A 21,498-nucleotide genomic window follows, 5' to 3' on the forward strand; every position below is an offset into this window, starting at 1 on the left:
CTGTACCAATAATAGTAGTTTTAGATGGATTGCTAATGCCAAATGTTTGTTGTTAAAGCAAACAACATAAAAGTAAGTCCTAGAGCGGCGATTCCTACAATACTTCATTGGCTGTTTTAAATGCCAGTAGTTGATCAGTAGGTCCACTCTACAGTTAATGAAGAGGAAAGATGTAAGCCTTAAGATGTCACAACATATGAAACACTAATATTTAATAATCCAAAACTCATAATAGTGTTTAAATTGAGTTTTGAAGAGTTCAATAGCAAAAAAAAAAACAGCTTTCTGAAAAATTCTGTGTAAACAAAAAAATTCAATTAAGTCTTTATTTAACACCCGTTTAAAATATTAAGAGGTCCAAAAATAATTGTACAGAAATGATGGCAATTTTACTGGCCACATTCGCTATCAAACATTGCTTACTCCACTAAGTCAGTTTAACGGGGAAGGGATTAATCGAATAAGTCTAATTGATGGAAGATTTGCAAAGAAATGTCATGCTCCTTTGTAAAAGAATTTTGTAGTACTTTTTAAATAGTCATTTATTTTTGATATATTTTGATGATGTATTTTGTAGTTTATTTTGATACACCTAAAATTAAGGTATTTAGTATTTTATTTTAAAATACATTTTAATGTTTTTTTTTTTTTTTTTGTCCAACCCTGTGTGTGTGTCTGTGTGTGTGTGTTCTAGTTTATGTGGTTTACAAGTGTACAACTGAAAATGTAAGCTGGTTTATGAGGACATGTTCCGTCCTCATAATTTAAAAGGCTTAAAAATAGTACTATAATACTTAAAAGGGTCTTTGGACATTTAGATTTTGCCACAGGTTGGGTTTAGTGGTAGAGGTAGGGAAAGGCCATTCAATAAGCTTTTAGTTTATTAACTATTAATGTCCCTTGTTTTGGGGAATAATTTATAGTTAGGTTTGGAAATTGAGTATAGGTATGGATTACATTTTCAAACAGGAATGATGTTCCAGGATTAACATAGTACATTCATTCATTTTCCTTCAGCTTAGTCCCTTTGTTCATCAGGGAATGCCACAGCGGAATGAACCGCCGACTTATCCAGCATATGTTTTACATAGCGGACGCACTTCCAGCTACAACCCAGTACTGGGAATAGATTAACATAATGCATGAAATGAAATCCAGTATTGCATTCTACTCAGCAAAACGACACCCCTAAACACATTTAACGTTACATCCTCAACATTTCTAAACATCTCAGATGCACTTACCCACACAGTTGAAGTTTCCAGCAGCCCAGGCTCGTCCACCCCAACATAAAGCCTCCTCGGCAGGGCCTGAAGCTCGTGGGGGGTCCATACTCACCATCCACGACCACAATCCAAAAGTGAGCGCTATCGTCCTCCAGCACATAATCTTATCTCAATGTCCACAGGCCTCTCCTCTTAGGTATTTCCTCGATCGCTGCACCACACCATACAACCATAACCCCCAAACATCTTACACACGCCACTCCAGCCTAATGAAAACCTGGGTGAAAAGACTCCAAAAAAAAGAAGCAGAAAAAAAGAGGTGTCCTTTCGGTTTGGTTCAGATCCCTACACACACACACACAAACACACACACAGAGAAAGTCTCAATCTCTCCTCTCCTTCTGCTCTCTAGCTGTTTTGGAAGCAAAGTATGAAATTCCTGACAGTCCCATGGTAAATTTGACACATGGTGAGAGCTCAGAAAAGAGCTTACCCTGGTGTAGGACTTTGAGGCTGAACAAAAACTACACTTCTGCAATTTAAAAAGTCACCCTAGGTTCAACCTCTTGGTCTATCTCTCTCTCTTTAGGTTTTTTTTGTCTGTGTGTGTGTGCTGTTCATGAGTAATGGGATGTTCCCTCACACAAAAGCTATTAAACTAGTGTTGTTGTGTCTGCATAGTCTCTGTGAGTGAATGGAGTTGGCGATGAAGGTGGGGCTTGTAATGTTTGCTATTAACCCCGCCGAACGCAATCTTATTATGCCAATGACTGTCATATTGTGGCAAGAATTAGTGGTATTGCTCTGGGAAAAATGCAGCAGTGCTGGGACAATTGATTCAGTGTTGGTGGAGGAAATGCGGTATAATGTCGGCTCTGATACACACACACAGGATACGAAGCTACAGAATTCACTGTATGAGTGTGAATGAGCTGATAATTAAAGTTGTTATAGACACGCTGAAATAAATATGGAAGCTGGTCCTTTATGGAATAAATACCATCCTTTTTTTGGATTTGTTTTTTAAGAATTTGTATTTCATAAGTTAGCATGGTAATTCATTCGTTCATTTTCCTTTGGTTTAGTATCTATTTCAGAGATCGCCACAGCAGAATGAACCACCAACTATTTTGGCATGTGTTTTACATATGTTTGGTATATTTTTTATTTAAAAATTCTCAAATGGTTGGCGCAATAGCCTAGTGGTTAGCACGCTCACATATGGTGCAGTAACATGTCAGGGTGTCCCGAGTTTGAATCCCGGCTTGAGGACATTTCCCTATCCCTCTCTCTCTCCAACCTCGCTTTCAGTCTCAACACTGTCCTATCTAATAAAGGCGAATAGGCCAAAAATAAATCTTAAAAAAATAAAAATTCTTAAACATGAGTTTATGGGTCAAGTTGCATTTTTGTTGTCTTTTTATGTCAAAATTGCAAGATATAAATTCTGACTTTTTCCTTTCAGTTTAAAGTTTGTATCATAGAATGTTGTTTCAATGTTGACAATTTTCTGAGAAAGAAAGAAATGGACAATTTAAACTCAGTTTTTTAAAGAATTTAAATACAAATTATGAAAAAAATATATGCATATTATAAACCTGCATTTGGGAAGGAAAGATTCAGAGGGAAAAATTGCAATACAGGTATGTAAATTAAAAATAGATATACATTTTTTGGTCCCACTTTATATTAAGTGGCCTTAACTACACCAAAAAATAAATACAATGTACTTCCTGTATTCATAGTGTATATTGCAGAACACATCTGGTGCTCTTGAGGTGGCATATAGGTAAGGTTAGGCAAAGGTTTGGTGGTATGGATAGGTTTAAAGCCGGGTAAAGGTGTAAGGGATGGTCAACTGTGTAATTAAAGATGTAATTACATGCATGTATTTAATTAATCATAAGTGCAATGTAAGGTCATGCATTTGCACAGTAAGTTGATTGTGACAAAGGATTTATTTCAGTGTAAGTACATATTAGTTAAGGCCACTAAATATAAAGTGGCACCAACGTTTTTCTTGATAACTCCAATTTCATACATTTCTTTTTTATTGTTGTGAATTGATATATTACTATTTACATTTTAGACTATTTTTTTCACAGACAAAGGATCCTATGTTGCATTTCTGACCTGAAGGTAACGAAAGATTAATCTGAATAATAATTGCTTTATAGGTTCAAAGGTTTAGAGTCAGGTTTGGCATTAAAGTGGGAATATGTTCATTCCCATGCATAACACACACAAAATATAACACCGAAAACACACATGCTCTCACTAACAGTGCATAGAAATATAAAATTAAACACATGCTAAGACAGAGAGCTCGAAAGATAGAAATATACACAATTTGAGAACTGGAAAGAAACTTCAAACACCTGTTGCATTTAATGTATAGTTAATGAGAGCTTGTTGCAAAAATGTCATCAAATTGAACTAAAATGACCAAAATTACCTAAATGTCACAATTTGTACTTTGTTTTTTTACAATCATGAACCAGTGTTTTTGTATATGTATTCTGTTTTTTGACATTAAAAATATACTAAAATATTAAGAGCAAATATTAAGAGTCTTAATTTGCATCTCTGACTTGTAACAGAAAGACTGAGGGCCCTATCAAATACCCCACGCAATAAAGCACAATAATTGTGGGCTAATGGATGTTTTTAGTGGAGTGCGTACAACATCGTTTCCTTATCCACTAAAGTAAAGAAGTAAAGTTAATAGTAAGAGTAAAGAGTAAGACAAAGTAAAGCGGCCAAATGGAGGAGCCTTGTTTTTTATCCTCACGCTGCACACGGTCTGTTTAACTTTATTTCTCACTAGTGAACCATTCAGTTTTTCCACTTACAAATTCCACCATGTAAATAACAAATGCACCAGGGCATAACGCAACTGACTCTATAAGGGAATTGAGGATGAGACTCTGAATGGTTTAAAGCATGTTATGCTCAAAACACAAACAGAACTAGTTAAGAATAAGCACAACCCTGTTAAACCATGTGCTGTGTCACAGTTTTTTTTTTCCAACCTTAATATAGCAAAAGTGGATTCGGACAGGTCCTTAACGCTTTTGTGCTATGCGCTTTAGACTTTGCACCTAGATTGTTAAAATAGAGCCCTAAATGTTAGACCTTTTACTAATGAGAAAAAACATTTTAGGTAATAAAAATGTTTAATAACATTTATCACAACTCTAAATAATACTACTTCATCATACATTGGCATACACAAAAACCTTTTTCATTTTTGTACACTGCATTTCACCAAAAAAATAGAAAGAAATACAGAACTGTGCGAGATTGGGTGAAGAATATGGCTCTTAAAAAAATAAATGAATAAAAAGATAATACAATGTGGGCTCAAGATGAGTCTTTGTAAGGCAATGAGTTTGATTGCACACCAAGTGCTAATCTTTTATAACTAATTTTACCACAGCCTGACTAACACCAAGTGTGGAAAGATAACACACAAAGCCGATGGTCAATACATTAGCACAGATACTCAGATCTAGAGCTGTCACTTTTGTATGTCATCTGCGAGTCGATGCTCGAACGCGAACACAGTAACATCCTCTCCGACTCTTGAGTCTGTCTTCGTGCCCACAGATCATTGGCCTGCCCGTTTAGAGTCCTCTGCTTCATGGTGAGCGTCTCGAACTTCACGTAGGTGTCTTTGGAAAGGTCTTCATCTGGTCCGTTATTCCTGCTACTGTTTCCTTTGCAATAAAGACACAATATCTTGTAAAGCAACACCACGATGAGCGGCACCGTGATAGCGCATGCAATCGCGCTAGCGATCATCAAGACTTTATTCTGGCCTTCTTCTCCACCAATTTCCAAAGTACTGAAATCCACACACTGCTCTTTCCCAGAACTCTTAGTAACCAAACACACAGTGTAGACCTGATTAGGCATCAAATACTCCAAAAGCAGCTTCCCTTGACCAACTTCTGTATCCACCGTCTCCTTATCGTCTTTGGCGTCATATGGGAAGTAAACCACTGTTAGTGGCGTGTCGCTTGGCAAACCTTCGGCGCTCCACAATAAGACCGCCGTTTCAGTGGTCTCCTCTACTACCTCGATGTCTCTGATGTCCGACTTCTTTATTGAGCCCTTCCCGTTCTTGCTTTGCTGGACTTTAGCAGGTTTGTCTCCGGCAGGTGGGGACCTCTGGACTCCTCCGCCCGGGATCGGACTCTTTCTGGTTGTTAGCGGTGGCATTGTGGTCATGACGGGTCTGGTTGTGATTGTGATTGGGCTTAAGGAGGTAAACAATGGCATCTTAGTGGGTGTGAAAGTAGTCGTGGGCTGGTCTTCGGGCTGCTTGGTGATGTTTATGGGTGGGAATGGTGTCGTGGGCTGAACCCCGTCCACAGACAGGGTGATGTAGGCCTCTGCGTTGCCCGCAACGTTCTTGGCTTTGCAACGATAGTCGCCTGCGTCTTTAAACACGATGCTGTGCAAGCTGAGGATGGACCAGCGTACGCCTTCGCCTGGAGATTCCTGTACAACTATACAGAGACATGAAATAAGGAGAAAATAAATAACAATAAAAGTGCTAAAAGTCAGTGTGATTTCAAAATGTATAATGTTTATTTTGCTAGCGCACATTCTTATTCTTTCAGTGAGCAAGTTAATCTACACACACACACAAAAAGATTGTTTTGGTAATAAAAACTAATCAATCCCTACTCCCTACTCTCATATGGTCACCCACTGAAGCTAAGCAGGGCTGAGCCTGATCAATACCTGGATGGGAGACCACATGGGAAAGCTAGGTTGCTGATGGAAGTGGTGAGACCAGTGGAGGGCACTCAACCTGGTCTGTGTGGGTCCTAACGCCCAAGTATATTGATGGGGACTCTATACTGCTCAGTGAACGCTGTTTTTTGAATGAGACGTTAAACCAAGGTCCTGACTCTCTGTGGTCATTAAAAATCCCAGGATGTCAGAAAAAAAAAAGAGTAGAGGTTAATCCCAGGCATCCTGGCCAAATTTGCCCACTGGCCTCTGTCTATCTTGGCCTCCTAACCATCATCATATCATAATTGGCTTCATCACTCTGTCTCCTCTTCACTTCATCAGTTGGTGTGTGGCGTGTGGTCTGGCACAATATGGCTGCCGTCACATTATCCAGTTGAATGCTGCACACTGGTGGTGGATGAGGAGATCCCCCCGCCTCCGAAAAAAAATGTGTAAAGTGCTTTGAGTGTCCAGAAAAGCGCTATAAAAATGTGAGGAATTATTATCATTTGGTTTCACGTTTGGAGTGACTGTCCTTCTCTGGTGACATGAGCTTGAAAGCTTCAGCCACAATATTTTTAACCACGCCGCTCTTACCATTAGTTTGCTACTAAGGAATGATACACAAAAAGAAAGCCCCGCCCCCTACTCAATATTTTTTTTCAATTGGAAGTACTATAACACTAGGGATAAACCAATATTACAGTCTGTGTGAACTGGAAGTTGCTGCACACTTTAGTTCCAGTAGGATGATGTATTTCCAAATGAAAGGGAATATTATTGTGTAAGGGGCAGGGTTTAATTATTGCACTCCTCCGATCTTTCAATCACAATACAGTAACGGTTGAAAGGGTTCGGCTAAGCATATCTAGCCCAAGCTGTCAAACTGACACCATCAGTGAAGGTCTACCATTTCAGAGCAGATGGAAAACAAATTATTAGATATTGAATACAGATTACCATATCAAACGTTTTTGCTTGTTTGTTTTTTTCTTCAGTGGATTAACTTGCATTGATTCATTGATCACTTAAAAAATAGTTCACACAAACGTAAAGTAAAGAAAAAAGACAGAAAAGTTTGTCATCAATTACCCACTCTTGACATGCTACAAAACAGAAACCAGTAACACTTGACTTCCTCAGTATTTGTCACTATGTTTGTCAGTGGTTACCAGTTTCCAACATTCTTCAAAATATCTTCTTTTGTGCACAAAAGCACAAACTGGTATGAAACAAGTGAGGGGTGAGTAAAAGTTTACAGATTCTTTGAATGAACAACCCCTTTAAGACTAACAATGTGCACTAGTAAAATAAATATTGTAAACAAATTGAATGCAAACTTTAATATTGATTACTGAATATTGCTGAACATTGTCACGATATATATATATATATACTGCAATATTTTGCATGCAGCAGATGAACACTTTAGAAGATTTTACTATACCTGAACTGCAATTTGTAAATGGTTTTGGGTAAAGAAAAATTCAAGTTTCTATCATTGAAGTAAGAAAATAAAATAAATTCCCAGCTGTATGTGCTTGTGTTTTGTTTTTGTTAACAGGCTCAGAAAAATTCAAGATGTCTATTTATAACAACTTTTAAATATAAAGAGATATCTGTAACAGATAAATTTTGGGAGATGCACATGAACAATTCAATATCAACTATGAATACAGCAGAAGTACTTTAAAGAAATACTTTAAAGAAATAAAATACTTTGAAAATGTCAGAATGTATACATGTAAAAGGGAAAGTTCATCCCAAAATAAAAATGTAATGTTGATTTTTTTCATTCTTAGATAATTCAAATTGTAAGTGACTTTTTTCCTTCAGTACTGTCAAAACAAAATGTAATAATGTTGTAAATGCAGTTCAGTTTGACTGATCAAGCTTACAAGACCTCAATGAATGATGAGGAGCCACAGATATTAATTTTATTTGACCTGTAAGGACTTGAATCTATTGATTTGCTTTTAATGCATCACCAAGGACAACAGTTTCAACCAAAACATGCTCTACTTGTACATTTATTTTGGATGCATTAAGGAGGAGTGGCGGTTCATTCTGCTGTGGCAACCCCTGATAAATAAAGGGACTAAGTCAAAAGAAAATGAATGAATGAAGGAGGACTACCATTAACAGGAAATTACTGCTCCCCCTTTTTTTACTATAATGAAAACTGCCCCTTTAATCGGTCCCCAACAACTACATGTTTAAACACAGATGTGAAAAAATGGTTCAGCATTTTAAAAACTACATCGAATTATGTAATTGATGCATGGAATTACATAATTTTCCCTCAGTGAACTTAAATCTGTGATTCAAATACACACAAAAAAAAAAAATGCCACATACAGTAAAACACTAACAAACTTAACGAATGAATGCATTTATGTAGTGCATTTACTGTGTTTTGCCATACACCTAAAGAGCTTTACAATCACATTAAGTGGTCTCTCCTCATCACCACCAGTGTGCGGCATCCACCTAAACCTTCTCTAATGGCCCATACCTGTGTTGTTGACCACAGATCCATCAGCTGTGGTCCACAGTAGGGTTGGTGTAGGGTAACCATTGGCGTCGCAGCGCAGAAGCACATTACTTCCCAGCGGTGAAGTGATCTTTGTGGCTGAAGTCATGACTGTCGGCTTCACGCACTGATCCAGTTCAGCTCGCTGGAACAGAACTCCAGATAAATGCTCTGGACCGCTGCATGTCAAGACCTGATCCATCAGCACCACCGGTATGCTGGCCATCTTCGACAGCTCGATCAGCTTGGAAATCCGGCAGTCACAGTACCAGGGATTGTCCTGCAGACCTGCAAACATCAACATATTTCATTAGAATTTGTTTCTTAAATACAGAACATATATAAATAGTCAGGTTTTTTTTTCAGAGAAAAAAATTATATAAAATAAATAAAATAATATCTATCATACATTTTGATCATGCTTTACAATGACTCCAAATAAAATGTAATTTATTCAAAATCTTTACCACTATCGTTTAAAACAGGCATTTTCATTCTTTTAGATTAGATGTGCCCAAACTGGAGGTTTTGTTTCAAACCCAATAGGACACACCTGATCTAGCTAGTCAAGCTCTATCAAGAGTCCACAATTAGCTGATAATTAATAAAGCGTAATTGGCATGCTGTCCTGGGAGAGAGCCCTGAGCTCATAATATCCTCGAGCCCAGGGCTCCCTCCCGTTAGAAGGGCGAGAGGGGAGTTCGAGCTCAGGTGGGTCTCGAGAACTCCTCTGCTTGTGGCCGTGTGAAAAGTGTAAACTAAGGTTGTCTTGGGTGATAATTTGGTTTAGTCGATTGGCTATGGTGTATGTTTTAGGACAGAGGGAGGAAATCGGGAAACCCGGGGGAATCCCATGCGAACACAGGGAGAAAATGGAAACTCCGCACAGAAATGCCAACTGGCCTGATAGGAGGTTGGATCAGCCGTGTTCTTGCTGCGAGGCAACAGTGCTAGCCACTGGGCCACCGTTTTGCCCTATCGGAAAAAAGGGTGGAAGGTAGGGGTGGAAGGGGGGAAAACTTCTAGACGAAGATAACTGGAGTGAAAAACTCTGGTTATTTATAATGCTTTCATAATCATCGAATCGGGCAGATTACAGAGCTAATGAGGTGCCTGCCGTGTTGATCATAAGCATGTGATCCTCTCGAAATTAGTTTATAGATAAACCACACTTCTAGGTATACTAGGTAGAATTTCCAATTAGGTATGTTGAAAAAAGTTGGAGCTAATCTATGCAGGACACTGGCCATCCGGGACTGAGTTTGGGCACCCCTGTTTTAGATGCTAACCCAAAATATGATCATGTGCAGAAGGCATGGGCCAGTATAAGTTTCTGATGGTATGATAACCTTGGATAAAAATATCACGGTTTCACGATGTCATGGTATTACTACTCTCAGATAGGTTCTTTTTAAATGTCTGGGAAAAAACAAGAACTGATATATGAAAAAACCCTGACATATACATTAGGAATGGTGGGCTGGGCGATTTGACCGATTTGATCGATTTCTTGTACATTTTAACTTGATTATGATTTATGAACGATTTATTTATTTATTTATTTATTTAAATTTTTTTTTTTTTTTTGAGCTCACAGTTCACTGGCAAGTTTTGTACATTAAATATGCCCACAAATTACAAGTGAGAAGTTTTCGAATAAACGGTGCATTGCTTAATTTAAAAATAATTGAAAGAAACGTACTCACTATCTATTATCTATGATTAATTATTGAACATCAACGTTGAACAACTGAAATTAAAGCACACATTGCCTAAATGTAAATAATTTTCTGTGTTTTCATATTAAAAGTAGAAAATAAACAGTATCTCTTCTAAATAAAATAACTCTTGTATAACTTGTAAATAATATTTTAACTGTGCATTTTTTGCTTTTTCTGTAAACAAATATTTTAATGTGAATAATAGTTTTAATGTAATGCAAATATGCCATCTCAAGGCATCTCTGGTGTGGCTTCCAATCATCGTCAGTGTAGTATAAAGTAAGACTCAAGAATAGGTTCATCAGATGTGGCTGAAAAAAGTCTGCAGAAATCAGCCTCTGCCTTTAACAGTGCGGTCATGTGACTCCACATGTGGAGGGAAAATAAATGAAAAAACCGTCCTTGAAAAATTGGGTCAATTATAGGTTTTGAATGTCGATTTCGATTATTTTGCAATTAATTGCCCTGTCCTTTTAGCGGTAAAAATTTTTTAGCGGTTTGAAAATCTTGACTTTTCCAAACCGATATAAACTTTGAAACTGGTAATCGCCCCATGTCTAACATGTGATCTATTTTATTTTTGCATAAACATTATACTTTATAATTTGATAAAACTGAATCATCCAAAATATTTGTTTATTTTTTATTTTTTTATAAAATTAATCAAAAAAAATTTCCACAGACTCTGTAGTAAAGTACGTATTAATTAATTTATTATTTACTTGCTTATAAGCACAATTGTATTATTATTTTTATTTATTTATTTTATTTTATTCAATTTGTATGTGTTTGCTTAAAGTTGTATTATCTTTAATCATCTATTTAATCAAATTGTCATTTATTTTAAACAAATAATAGTAGATTATTTGTAGATACAAATAAAACACTTTTAAATCAATCTTATATAATTATTACAGTTATATTATCTTAATTTAATATTTATTAATTAATTAATTTATTTTTCAATTTTTTGCTTAATTTATTTTTATTTATTGCTTCTTCAAAACTATTTTAATAAAATGTCGCTATTTATTGTGTTAATTTGTAATAATAATAATAATAATAATAATAATAAAGTTTTTTTTTCCTCAAATAAAATAATAGACCCTAAAACCCCATATTTGGCCCCATTAATCAGTAAAAATGCTTTAATCATTTAAAATATATTACAAATTAGTATGATCATGCATTCTTTTCTATATTTTAATAATTATTTCAGTTTTTACATAAATACGTTACACCAAATGATTATTAATATGTTTTTCATGTATAGTGTAAAAAATCTATTTTGTTCATTTAATTCGATGTGGACACCAAAACTGAACACCTTGTCTTTGACCCATTCATTTATCTACTGTGAGGTCTACAAACATTCAAATCCATACCTTTAATCCTTTCCTACCAAACTTAAAGAAAACACAATCACGTTTGATTCCCTGGAAATGCATAAACGAATAACCTGCAAACCTTCGATGTAATACAAGTCACTTTAAATAAAAGCATCTGCCAGATTCATTAATGTTTTACTCAATGAACGGCTTAAACTGAAACAAAGACCCCAGGATTTCATATTCCGCTCTACATTGTAAACCAGTTTACTCCCATCAAATCAGTGAGTTGTAAATCTTGACATAAATCCTAAAGCCAGGATGTCTTGTCTGTATTGCATGCAACGGTGTTGGACATTAACACCACAGTCCAGCCATAATTCTGTCTACGGCAGGATGAAGATCGGTTGACAGTAAACTAGGAATTAAACGCTCCACTGATGCAACTCAACAGCTGGATGGAAGCAACTGTTAATATCCTGATGACACTGGCTCAGATTCTGCATTTGGGCTCATCTTTACACTTGTAAAGCACCTGGTGGAAGTATAAAACACGCAGTTCAATTCCTGCAGTCTCATAAGCAGATGAGCTGTTGCACTAAATGAGATAAATCGATAGCAACAAATCAAAACAGTTAATAAATATACACACATATGTGCACACACTTAGTTACTCAGCTTCTCTGTACCCTTCTTTATAGTTGAAAGTGGAATTATTTTGCAAAATATATTAATATAACACGAAAAATATTCAATTATTCTGCTTCTCTGAATTGATTTTTGCAGAACTCTCAAATTTAGGTACAGTATTTAAGGCACGAATATTGTTAGTAGTTTTAATGAAATGACCTAAAATTAAAGGTAATCCCTTACTTTACTTTTTTGGTGTAGAAGTAATTTAATTAACTAATTACACCCAACTATGTGTGTGTGTATTTGTGTAATGGCCATAAACTTTATAGTAATTACTGTAATGGAGCAAAATTGGTGAAATACAGTCATTTCCTGTTATGAGCTGTCTTTATGAATGGAGCGGCAGTTGCAAGGAGGAAGTGTGGCGTGCACTCCGAGCAGACAATGCAGATTCATGAAAGTTGGACAGTGTAAATGTTCTTTTAGGATGTGCAGTTGGGGATAATTGAATGTGCTAACGCTGAGTAGCAGTTATCGTAGCTGCGTCCAGGAGTTAGCTTATGTCACTGTTTTGAGTCACTTAGCCAGCACAGTGGCGCAGTGGGTAGCACAATCGCCTCACAGCAAGAAGGTTTCTGGTACGAGCCCCTGCTGGGTCAGTTGGCGTTTCTGTGTGGAGTTTGCATTTTTACCGTGTTTGCGTAGGTTTCCCCCACAAGTCCAAAGACATGCGGTACAGGTGAATTGGGTATGCTAAATTGTCCTCAGTTTATGGGTGTGTATGGATGTTTCCCATTGGGAATCCATGGGTTGCAGCTGGAGGGGCATCCACTGTGTAAGACATATGCTGGATAAGTGCCGTGTGGATAAGTTCGCTGGATGTATCGTTGACGTATGGAATACTGTTCCCGGGTCCAAGCCACTACTCATTTGAATTGAGAAAATATTCATTTACGGCCTCATATTACACATTATTAAAGTGAATCTTATACCAAATCATAGTGTACATATATAAGTAATATTGCGGTTGTGATTTTCAAAAGTATTAAATCACTTTGTAAACGTTTATTATTAACATTTGATGAGTCTCACCATACAGTTTAATAGAGCGCTAGGACCCGGAAGCTACTTTGCATAGAGTCACACTTAACAAGCATATAAACTATTGATAAACAATGATAAACTATTTCCAAATAGAAATATTCATTGTGCAGTGTGTACTGGTGTGGTACAGATTTTTGTGACCAAGTTGTAGTCTATTGCAGTGGTTTATGAGAACATGTCTGATGTCCTTGTAATTCTAAATGCTTAAAAATCATACATAACAGTGTCTTTTGATATTTTACCACATGTTTTCTGTGTTAAAGTTATGGACAGTCCCTAAAAATACCGACATGCACGTATATGTGTGTGTATAAAGTATATACTGGACCAGCAGTTCATTCATTCATTTTCCTTCGGGTTTGTTCCTTTATTTATTAAGAGAATGATCTGCCAACTCCTCCAGTTATGTTTTATGCAGTGGATTCCCTTCCAGCTGCAACCCAGTACTGGGAAACACCAATACATTCACCAACACTCTCACATTCACACACATACACTATGGCCAATTTAGTTTTATTCTATTCACCTATAGCACATTTGTTTGGACTGTTGGGGAAACTAGAGCACCCACAAGGAAACCCATGCCAAGACTGGGAGAACATGCAAACTACACACAGAAATGCCAACTGGCCCAGCCGGGACTCAAACCAGCAACCTTCTTAATGTGAGGCGACAGTGCTAACCACTAAGCCACCGTGTCGCCCCTCTAGACCAACATAATACATTCAGCATGACAAATGACAAAGTACATTATGGATATTGAGTGTATGTTGGTTTGACATTTGAAATTGTGATGCTTTATGGGATCGAAGGAGTGAACTTTAGACACTGCGGTCCCATTAAATAATGCCAGTTGACGTTTTTTTTTTAAATTCAAGCGACTCATTCATAAAGTCAGCTGTTTTCCTAATTTTGATCCGCAGAAAGAACTGGTGTAAAATCCACTTTCACGGGATCAGTGTTGTAGTCTAAAACTGAATTTGAACGAGAAGACTTTATATTATATCAAGTCACCCTTTTAAATTGTATACATTCAAAAGATGCCCAAAAAATGTATGACATTATTAACTTTTTCTTGAGCAGGGATCTGGTAGCAGACACATGAATCATCCTCTTCCCAGATGAGCGCTTCAAAGAAACTTAAATCTCAGAGCCTCACTCACAGAAAGCCCCATTAGAAGATTAGCTTGTACTTAACTTGGGAGAGCCCGTGAAGACACAGGCTAGATTTAGATTTATTTAAAGATCACGCTTGGACTTACTATAAAAAGAAGAGCGGGATATTCTTGACTATTTCACATGCATCTATCCAGGATCTTTGCATGTAAGGCTTAAGAATAACCAATCCTTCTGAAAAATCAAGTCAACTTTAGCCTAAAAGAGTACTTACTACAAAAATAAAATACTTTAGAACTTTTTTCCATAAACAGCTGGATATTTATAGGTATAGCTCTCTATAGTTTCAAACATTTATGCATTTCATATGGAATTTAGGCAAAATTCTGAAAAAAAAGGTGATGTTATGGAAATCAATGGCTACCTTATGTTCTGTTGAGTTCAACTGAAGAAACTCAAATGTGTCAAATTTGATGATGCCACAATTCATTTAACTGCATATTCTAGTTACACAAGGGTACTTGTAAAATTGAGATTATGGACATGTAAAACAGATTAAATTTAGATGCAATATTGAATAATAGTTTGAATTATAATCAAGTACTTAACATGTAGTATGTTAGTCAACTCATCAAATTAAGGATATTTTTAAAGAATTAGTACACCCCCAACCCTCAAAAAAAGTATTAATTACTCATGTCCATGTTGTTCTAAAAACCTGAGACCTTTATTCATCTTCTGAACACAAGCTCAAGAATTTTTAGATGAAATCTGAGAGCTCTCCTACTCTCCATAAATAACAAGGATCATGTGATTAGCGGTCCAGAAAAGGAACTAAAAACAATGGATGTGACTTCAGTGGTTCAACTGTAATCAGACAAAGTTCTAAGAATACTTTTGTTATAAGTTTTGTTTGTAAATGTATTTCACATCAGGTCTGAGTGCGCATTTAATAAAAGCAATTAAATACTCTAATGTACTCTAATGTAAATGCGAAACCAAATGTGGAAGAAAAAACACTGGTTGTTTTTCAAGTTTTTTAGAGCACAAAAGTGTTCTTGGAGCTGTGTGTGGTTACAGTTGAACCTCTGACAACATATGCAATGTTTTGCCAATGCTTTTAGTTTCTTTTCTGGACTTTTATCGACACAAAAGTTGCTGTATTTAAAAAGTCAGAGAGCTTTAAGATTTTATGTAATATATCTTAATTTGTGTTTAGAAATCCTGTTAGGAATGTTTTGACAGTGTTTTGGCTCATTTTTCTAGACTTTGAACATCTCGGTATCATTGCTGTCTATGGAGGGTCAGAGAGCTCTCAGATTTCATTTAAAATATCTTCTGAAGATGAACAAAGGTCTCAGGGTGTAGGAATGACTTAAGGGTAATTAATTAAAAAATTGTCATTGTGGTCAAACTTTATTTTGATGGTCCGTTTGTTGAATTTAAGTTACATCACAACTAATTCTCATTAGATTATAAGTAGGATGTTGGGTCGGGGTTAGGTTTAGTGTAAGTTGACATGTACTTGCAAAGTTTCTTATAGTCAGTTAAATGTCTGATGAAGGAGCAGAATCAACAGATATTAAGCAGACAGTCTACTAATACTCAAATGGGTCAACTAATAAAGTGTCACCTAATTTTTGGGTCAACTAATCTTTACAATTAAAATATAGTGAGTTTTTTGTTGGAACAGTTTTTGCCAACAAATTAAGTTAATGTAATTCAACATCTTAAAAGACTTCTTGCAATGTCACAATTTACTATTAAAAGCATATCTAAATGTATTTGGGGCAGTTGTGAGCCAATGGTTAAGGAGTTTGACTTGTAATCAGGAATTGGAGGAATTAAAGATGGGGGGAGTGAATGAAACTAACCACACCCTCTCTCCATCTTTGATACTCAGCAGAAGTGCATTTGAGCCAGACAAAAATTAAGGGCCAAGCCAGGGGTGTCCAAACTCAGTCCTGGTGGGGCGGTGTCTTGCCCTGAGTTTAGCTCCAACTTGCTTCAACACAACTGCCAAAAGGTTTCTAGTATATCTACAGTAGTAAGAGCCTGATAAGCTGGTTCAGGTGTGTTTGATTAGGGTTGGAGCTAAACTCTCCAGGACACGAGGGCTACGTCCGAAACCGCATACTTCCATACTATTTAGTACTGCTAAAATCAGTATGCAAGTCGAGTAGTATGTCCCAATTCATAGAATTAGAAAAATCAGTATGCAAGAAGTACTGTTGAGATTCTGGAGTGCGCATCCCATGCACGCTGCGCTATCCCATGATGCCCCGCGAGAGAATTCATGAATGGGAGTGAAGTGACGCAAATGATGCAGGTAGGTCGCATGACCATGAAAAAATGGCAGATATAGTAAATCCGAATTTCATTCATACTTTTCACATTCATACTGTATAGAACGTACTTTTCTAATGGCCGAGTAGTACGTTTACATTCAAATGCAGTACCTACTGAGTAGTAGGCGGTTTCGGACGCAGCCTGGCTCTTCAGGACCGAGTTAGGACATCCCTGGCCTAAGCCCTAATTGCTCCCTGGGCCCTAGAAGCAATGCTCCAGATGAATGCTAACTGTCTCTGTGTGTGTGAGTGTGTTCTCACTTCTAACTTGTGCGTGCACCAATTTTAAGTATGGGTAACCATACTTGACAATCCTCATTTAACTTCACTCTAATTCACCCTTGTCAATTTACTCACCCAATGGCCATCCAATGTTACTTTTTTTGCGGAACATTGAAGATTCAAGCTGAAACTGTTGTCCTAGATGACTCATTATATGAAATAGTACTTCTACTGCATTTACATTTAGTTATTTTGCAGACACTTTGTCCAAAGCGACTTACAATTGAGGAGACATAGGAATAACCAATAACTACTACCACTTTAAGAGTAAAAAACGTTTAAAAAGAAAATCAATACTCATGGCTCTTGATAAGATGTCAGCCCAAATTCTTCTTTTACAATAGATACTATTCTAATGCATAACCTTGGATGGCCTGAACTAAAAGAAAATCTTCAATCATCATTGTTTACCCACCAAGAACAGTCTTCTGTGAAGTGTTGGCACTGGGCTGGATGCCTGAAAACGGAGGCCAGATGTCCACCAGGTCTGACGGGAGAGTAGTTAATTTGTTGCTAGAAATATCTAAGTAGGTGATGTTAATCAGGTAGGGTGCTGCCTCCACAGGAACACTAGTCAAGCGATTGTTATGTAGATCCAAAGTCTTCAGACTGGGCATTTCTTTCAGGGACTCCCAGGGGAAAGTAGCAATCATGTTCCCATCCAGCCGGAGCTCATGGAGAACTTTCAGATTGTAGAAACTGCCCGGATCCACAGAGGTGATTGAGTTGTAGGTTATCCACAGGTAGCGTAGCTCGGACAGGTAGTAGAAGGCCTCGGTGGGCACTCGACGCACTGCTGTCTTCTCCACCCGCAGCTTCACTGTGTCCAACGGAACGTTGACGGGGATGTCAGACATGTCAGGGTCATTGCATAAAACAGACCTGCAGCAGATTTTCAGAGTTTACCATTTTAAATTATTATTGTTATTATTATTAATATCTTATTGCATTTTAACTTTACACTCAAGTAAAACCCATTGTAAGAATTTTTAAGCTATTACAACAAAAGAAATAATCCTTCTTTCGTTTCGCTTTTTCTAGTTCACTCAACTTTTGAAAACATCACATCAGCTACACTGACCTAAAATTATTTGTCAGGAATACAAAAAGCATTTTGTTGGGTCAACATAAGATTATTAGTTTTCTGGAGAGGTGAACTACTCTGTAGCAAAACTTTTTAAGTTGTGCCAACTAAACATTTCTTGTCTGCAGCACTGGAATGCCTCATAACCTTATTTTCTTTTATTTTTTCTGGTGTGCTCAACATATTTTTTTCACCATTAATTGATAGGATAGTAGAGAGTATAGACCGGAAAGCAAGTGGAGAGGAGAGATAGGAAGGACCAGCATAGGACGTTGAGGCGGGAATCAAACTCTGGTCGCCATGAACACCGGAATACCATGTGTCAATGCACTAACCACTACACCATTGGCACCATTGGAAGTTGAGTGAACAAAAAAACTCTGGTGGAAATCGGTACAAAAAAATAATACATTATCAGAACAAACAAACATTGTTCAATTGGAAAAAAACGGGAAGTCATGCTTCACATGTGAAGCTATACAAGGCATTTTCCCTGTTTGTCCTGCCATATTTTGATCCTTGTCTTTATTACCGTTGTTGTTGTTTTACCTCATGTCCTGCTTCTAATTCTGTGTCTAATAAATGTTTTGTTAACGTTTTATTATTTATTTTTTTATTTTTTATTTAACTATGTTTGTTTGTTACTTGTTCACTCAACTTTAGTTGAGTACATAACGGCCCCAATGGTGTAATGATTGATGTGTCGACACATGGCACTCCAGTGTTCACGGTGACCCAAGTTCGATCCCTGCCACGAGGTCCTATGCTGATCTTTCCTCTCTCCCCACTCTTTCCTCTCTACTCTCTACTGTCCTTTCGAATAAAGATAAAAAAAGTTGAATACACAAGAAAGAAAATTAGGATTATAAGTTGTTGTTTTTTTTGGTTTATTCAACTTCAGGCATTTCAATGCAGTAGACGAGGAATGTTTAGTTGGCACAACTTAAAAAGTTTTGTTAGAGAGTAGTTCACCTCTCAAGAAAACGAATAATCTTATGTTAACCCAACTAAATGTTTTTTGTATTACTGACAAATAATTTTAGGTCAGTGCAGCTGATGTTTTCAAAAGTTAAGTGAACAAGAAAAAGTGAAAGGTAATAAGGATGATGTTTTTTGTTGTTGTACTGACTTATAAATGTTTACAGTGCAGAAGTAAAAACAGTAAAGAAACAAAAAACAGAAGTAAAAATTCTCAGTATTTTACATCAATATTTATAACCTCTCTTATTATTTAAAATAATTTTGAGTGCCAGTTTGAGCGCACTCAAAAATTTAAATCATTGGTGTAAATCCATTTAATTACGACACACATTTCTACTCATTTGAATTGTGTTATTTCAAAAGGAACCCAAGAGCTACACTGTAAAACATGCAGGGTTCCATCCAATTCCTTCACTTTGCCCCACCACAAATCTATTAAGTTTGAATTGATTGAGCATAAAAAATTGAGTTGTCCCCAAAAAACTCAAGAATTGTGTTGTTTCAACTCATTTTCAATAAGTAGTTTGAACAAACAGCAAAAGTAATTTTAACAATGTAGTTACACAAGCACAATTCCTTCATTTTGTCTCAACATAAAATGATTAAGTTATCTTATTTTATTAATATTATTACTATTTTCTTTTACAAACTTAAGTGGATTGAAAATAAAATTAATAAAGTATTAAAAAAACAACAACACTCCAATTGTATTGTTTTAGCTCTTTTTAAACAAGTAGTTTGAACAAGTACTTTTGGTTGTCTATGTGAGGAATGTCTGCCTCTGAAACAACACTGAGTAAAAGGAAGGGAATTGTTTGTTTTTTACATGTATAATTTACGCTTGCACTACAATTCAATTACTAAATGATTAAAAATGGCTTCCTAGCGTGTATGTTCACACTCTAGGGCTAAGCTCTAAAGATAAACACAAGCTAATACCCCACGTGATAGTTTTAAATCTATTTTTTATTACAGTGGATGACTTCTACCCTAATTAATTTATTTTCAAGTATGTATTATTTAAAATGTTGTTGTTATTATAAAGAGAATATAAAACTATTAATGTAACACTTTATGTAAAGTAGTCCGCAGGAAAAAAGGAAAACTCCACAATAAGGTTTCATTAATTAACTACATTAGTATCTACAAAAATACTTCTAGAGCTATTATTGTTCGCAGTAATAATACTGTGCACTTTATTTAAAGGTCAAGAATCTGAGAATTAGTTAATGCACCGTAAACTAACATGGAATTCAGCATTTGTATTACCTAACATTACCAGATATTATCAAAATTAATCATGCATTAAATGCTAAATGCTTTAAATACCTTTCATTTGATCATTTAATTTCGTTTTAAAATGCCGTCACATTCTATTTAAATATAAGTGCACAGAAATGCAATAATTAAAGTTAACAAATAAAACACAACTGTAAAGAGTGAATGGAAATAAATAGATTTATCTGCACAAGGCTATTAGGCAAGAACATGTTTATATAAGCTTTTTGCTCAAAATTATATAACTTAAGTGTCAAGAACCATGCAAAATTAAAACCTCTAGCTAACTATATGAAATGTAGTCTACCCATTCTTATCTTTGAACAACATCTAGTCTAGTTATTTTGTTTAATATTTATGGGGGAAATATTATTTTAATGTATTGTATCTATATACGGGCAATATCTGTAGCTACAAAGTTTTCAAATATTGTTTAGCTCTTGTATTTCTTCTTTATGTCCATCTAATAGCTTGTCTACTATTTTATTCCTGAATTTATGCATTCATTCATTCATTTTCTTTTCGGCTTAGTCCCTTTATTAATCAGGGGTCGCCACAGCGGAATGAACCACCACCATGATTTACACAATGAATGTAAATTAAATTAAAAGTTGAAGTTTTATTAAATTATTATTATTAACATTTGTAGTTTTATTGCCCTTTTGTTCGTATTTATTACAATTTTATTACATGCTGTTGTGTAGTAGTGCGTTTACTGTACCTGCTGCCAGTGCCGTCGCTGCGGCCGTGGTAGACACATGTGCACTGGGAAGGGCAGAAAGGTTGTGCCACACTCCAGCAGCCCAGCAGAACCTGCGCCACCAGCAGACGATACATCCTTCAGTCAGCCGAAGCACAGCCACGGATCCTCGCACTCACACACATCAGACCCCACTCGAACATCAGTGGACAAAAAACCCTTTATCAGTCCTGGACGAGAACGAAAAAACGCAAGAAAAGCCCGTACCGGCAGGCATCACCTCTAGCATGCTAACAGGTGAGAGGAGAGGGACGCAGGAAGCTGAGCAGCGCGGGGACCGGGAGGGGGAACCGAGATTAGAAAGAGGATTTCTCAAGGCTGAGTAGGTCACTAAAGTTGAACAGGGTGGGATGGGAAG

At 36.5% G+C, this 21,498-nt stretch overlaps 2 protein-coding genes across 8 annotated transcripts in view; both read right to left on the minus strand.

Moving 5' to 3' along the window:
* Window positions 1-1,497, minus strand: part of egf (epidermal growth factor) — a 46,075-nt gene extending 44,578 nt beyond the window's left edge. For all 7 annotated transcript variants that reach the window (XR_015506681.1, XR_015506680.1, XR_015506677.1 and 4 more), the window contains 1 exon segment: window positions 1,245-1,497. Coding sequence is in view for 3 of the 7 variants with exons in the window: in NM_001444238.1 (NP_001431167.1) it covers window positions 1,245-1,386 (142 nt within the window). In the remaining 4 variants the exon portion in view is untranslated.
* A 3,197-nt stretch (window positions 1,498-4,694) lies between these two features.
* lrit3a (info leucine-rich repeat, immunoglobulin-like and transmembrane domains 3a) lies at window positions 4,695-21,498 on the minus strand. Its single transcript, NM_001128694.1, is given in 4 exon segments — window positions 4,695-5,740; window positions 8,488-8,793; window positions 17,453-17,919; window positions 21,102-21,498. Coding segments are annotated over 4 exon segments (1,911 nt in total). The 5' UTR covers window positions 21,218-21,498; the 3' UTR covers window positions 4,695-4,718.

Source organism: Danio rerio, chromosome 14 (assembly GCF_052040795.2).
Source record: "Danio rerio strain M-AB ecotype USA chromosome 14, GRCz13ab, whole genome shotgun sequence".
Classification (NCBI taxonomy): Eukaryota; Metazoa; Chordata; class Actinopteri; order Cypriniformes; family Danionidae; genus Danio; species Danio rerio.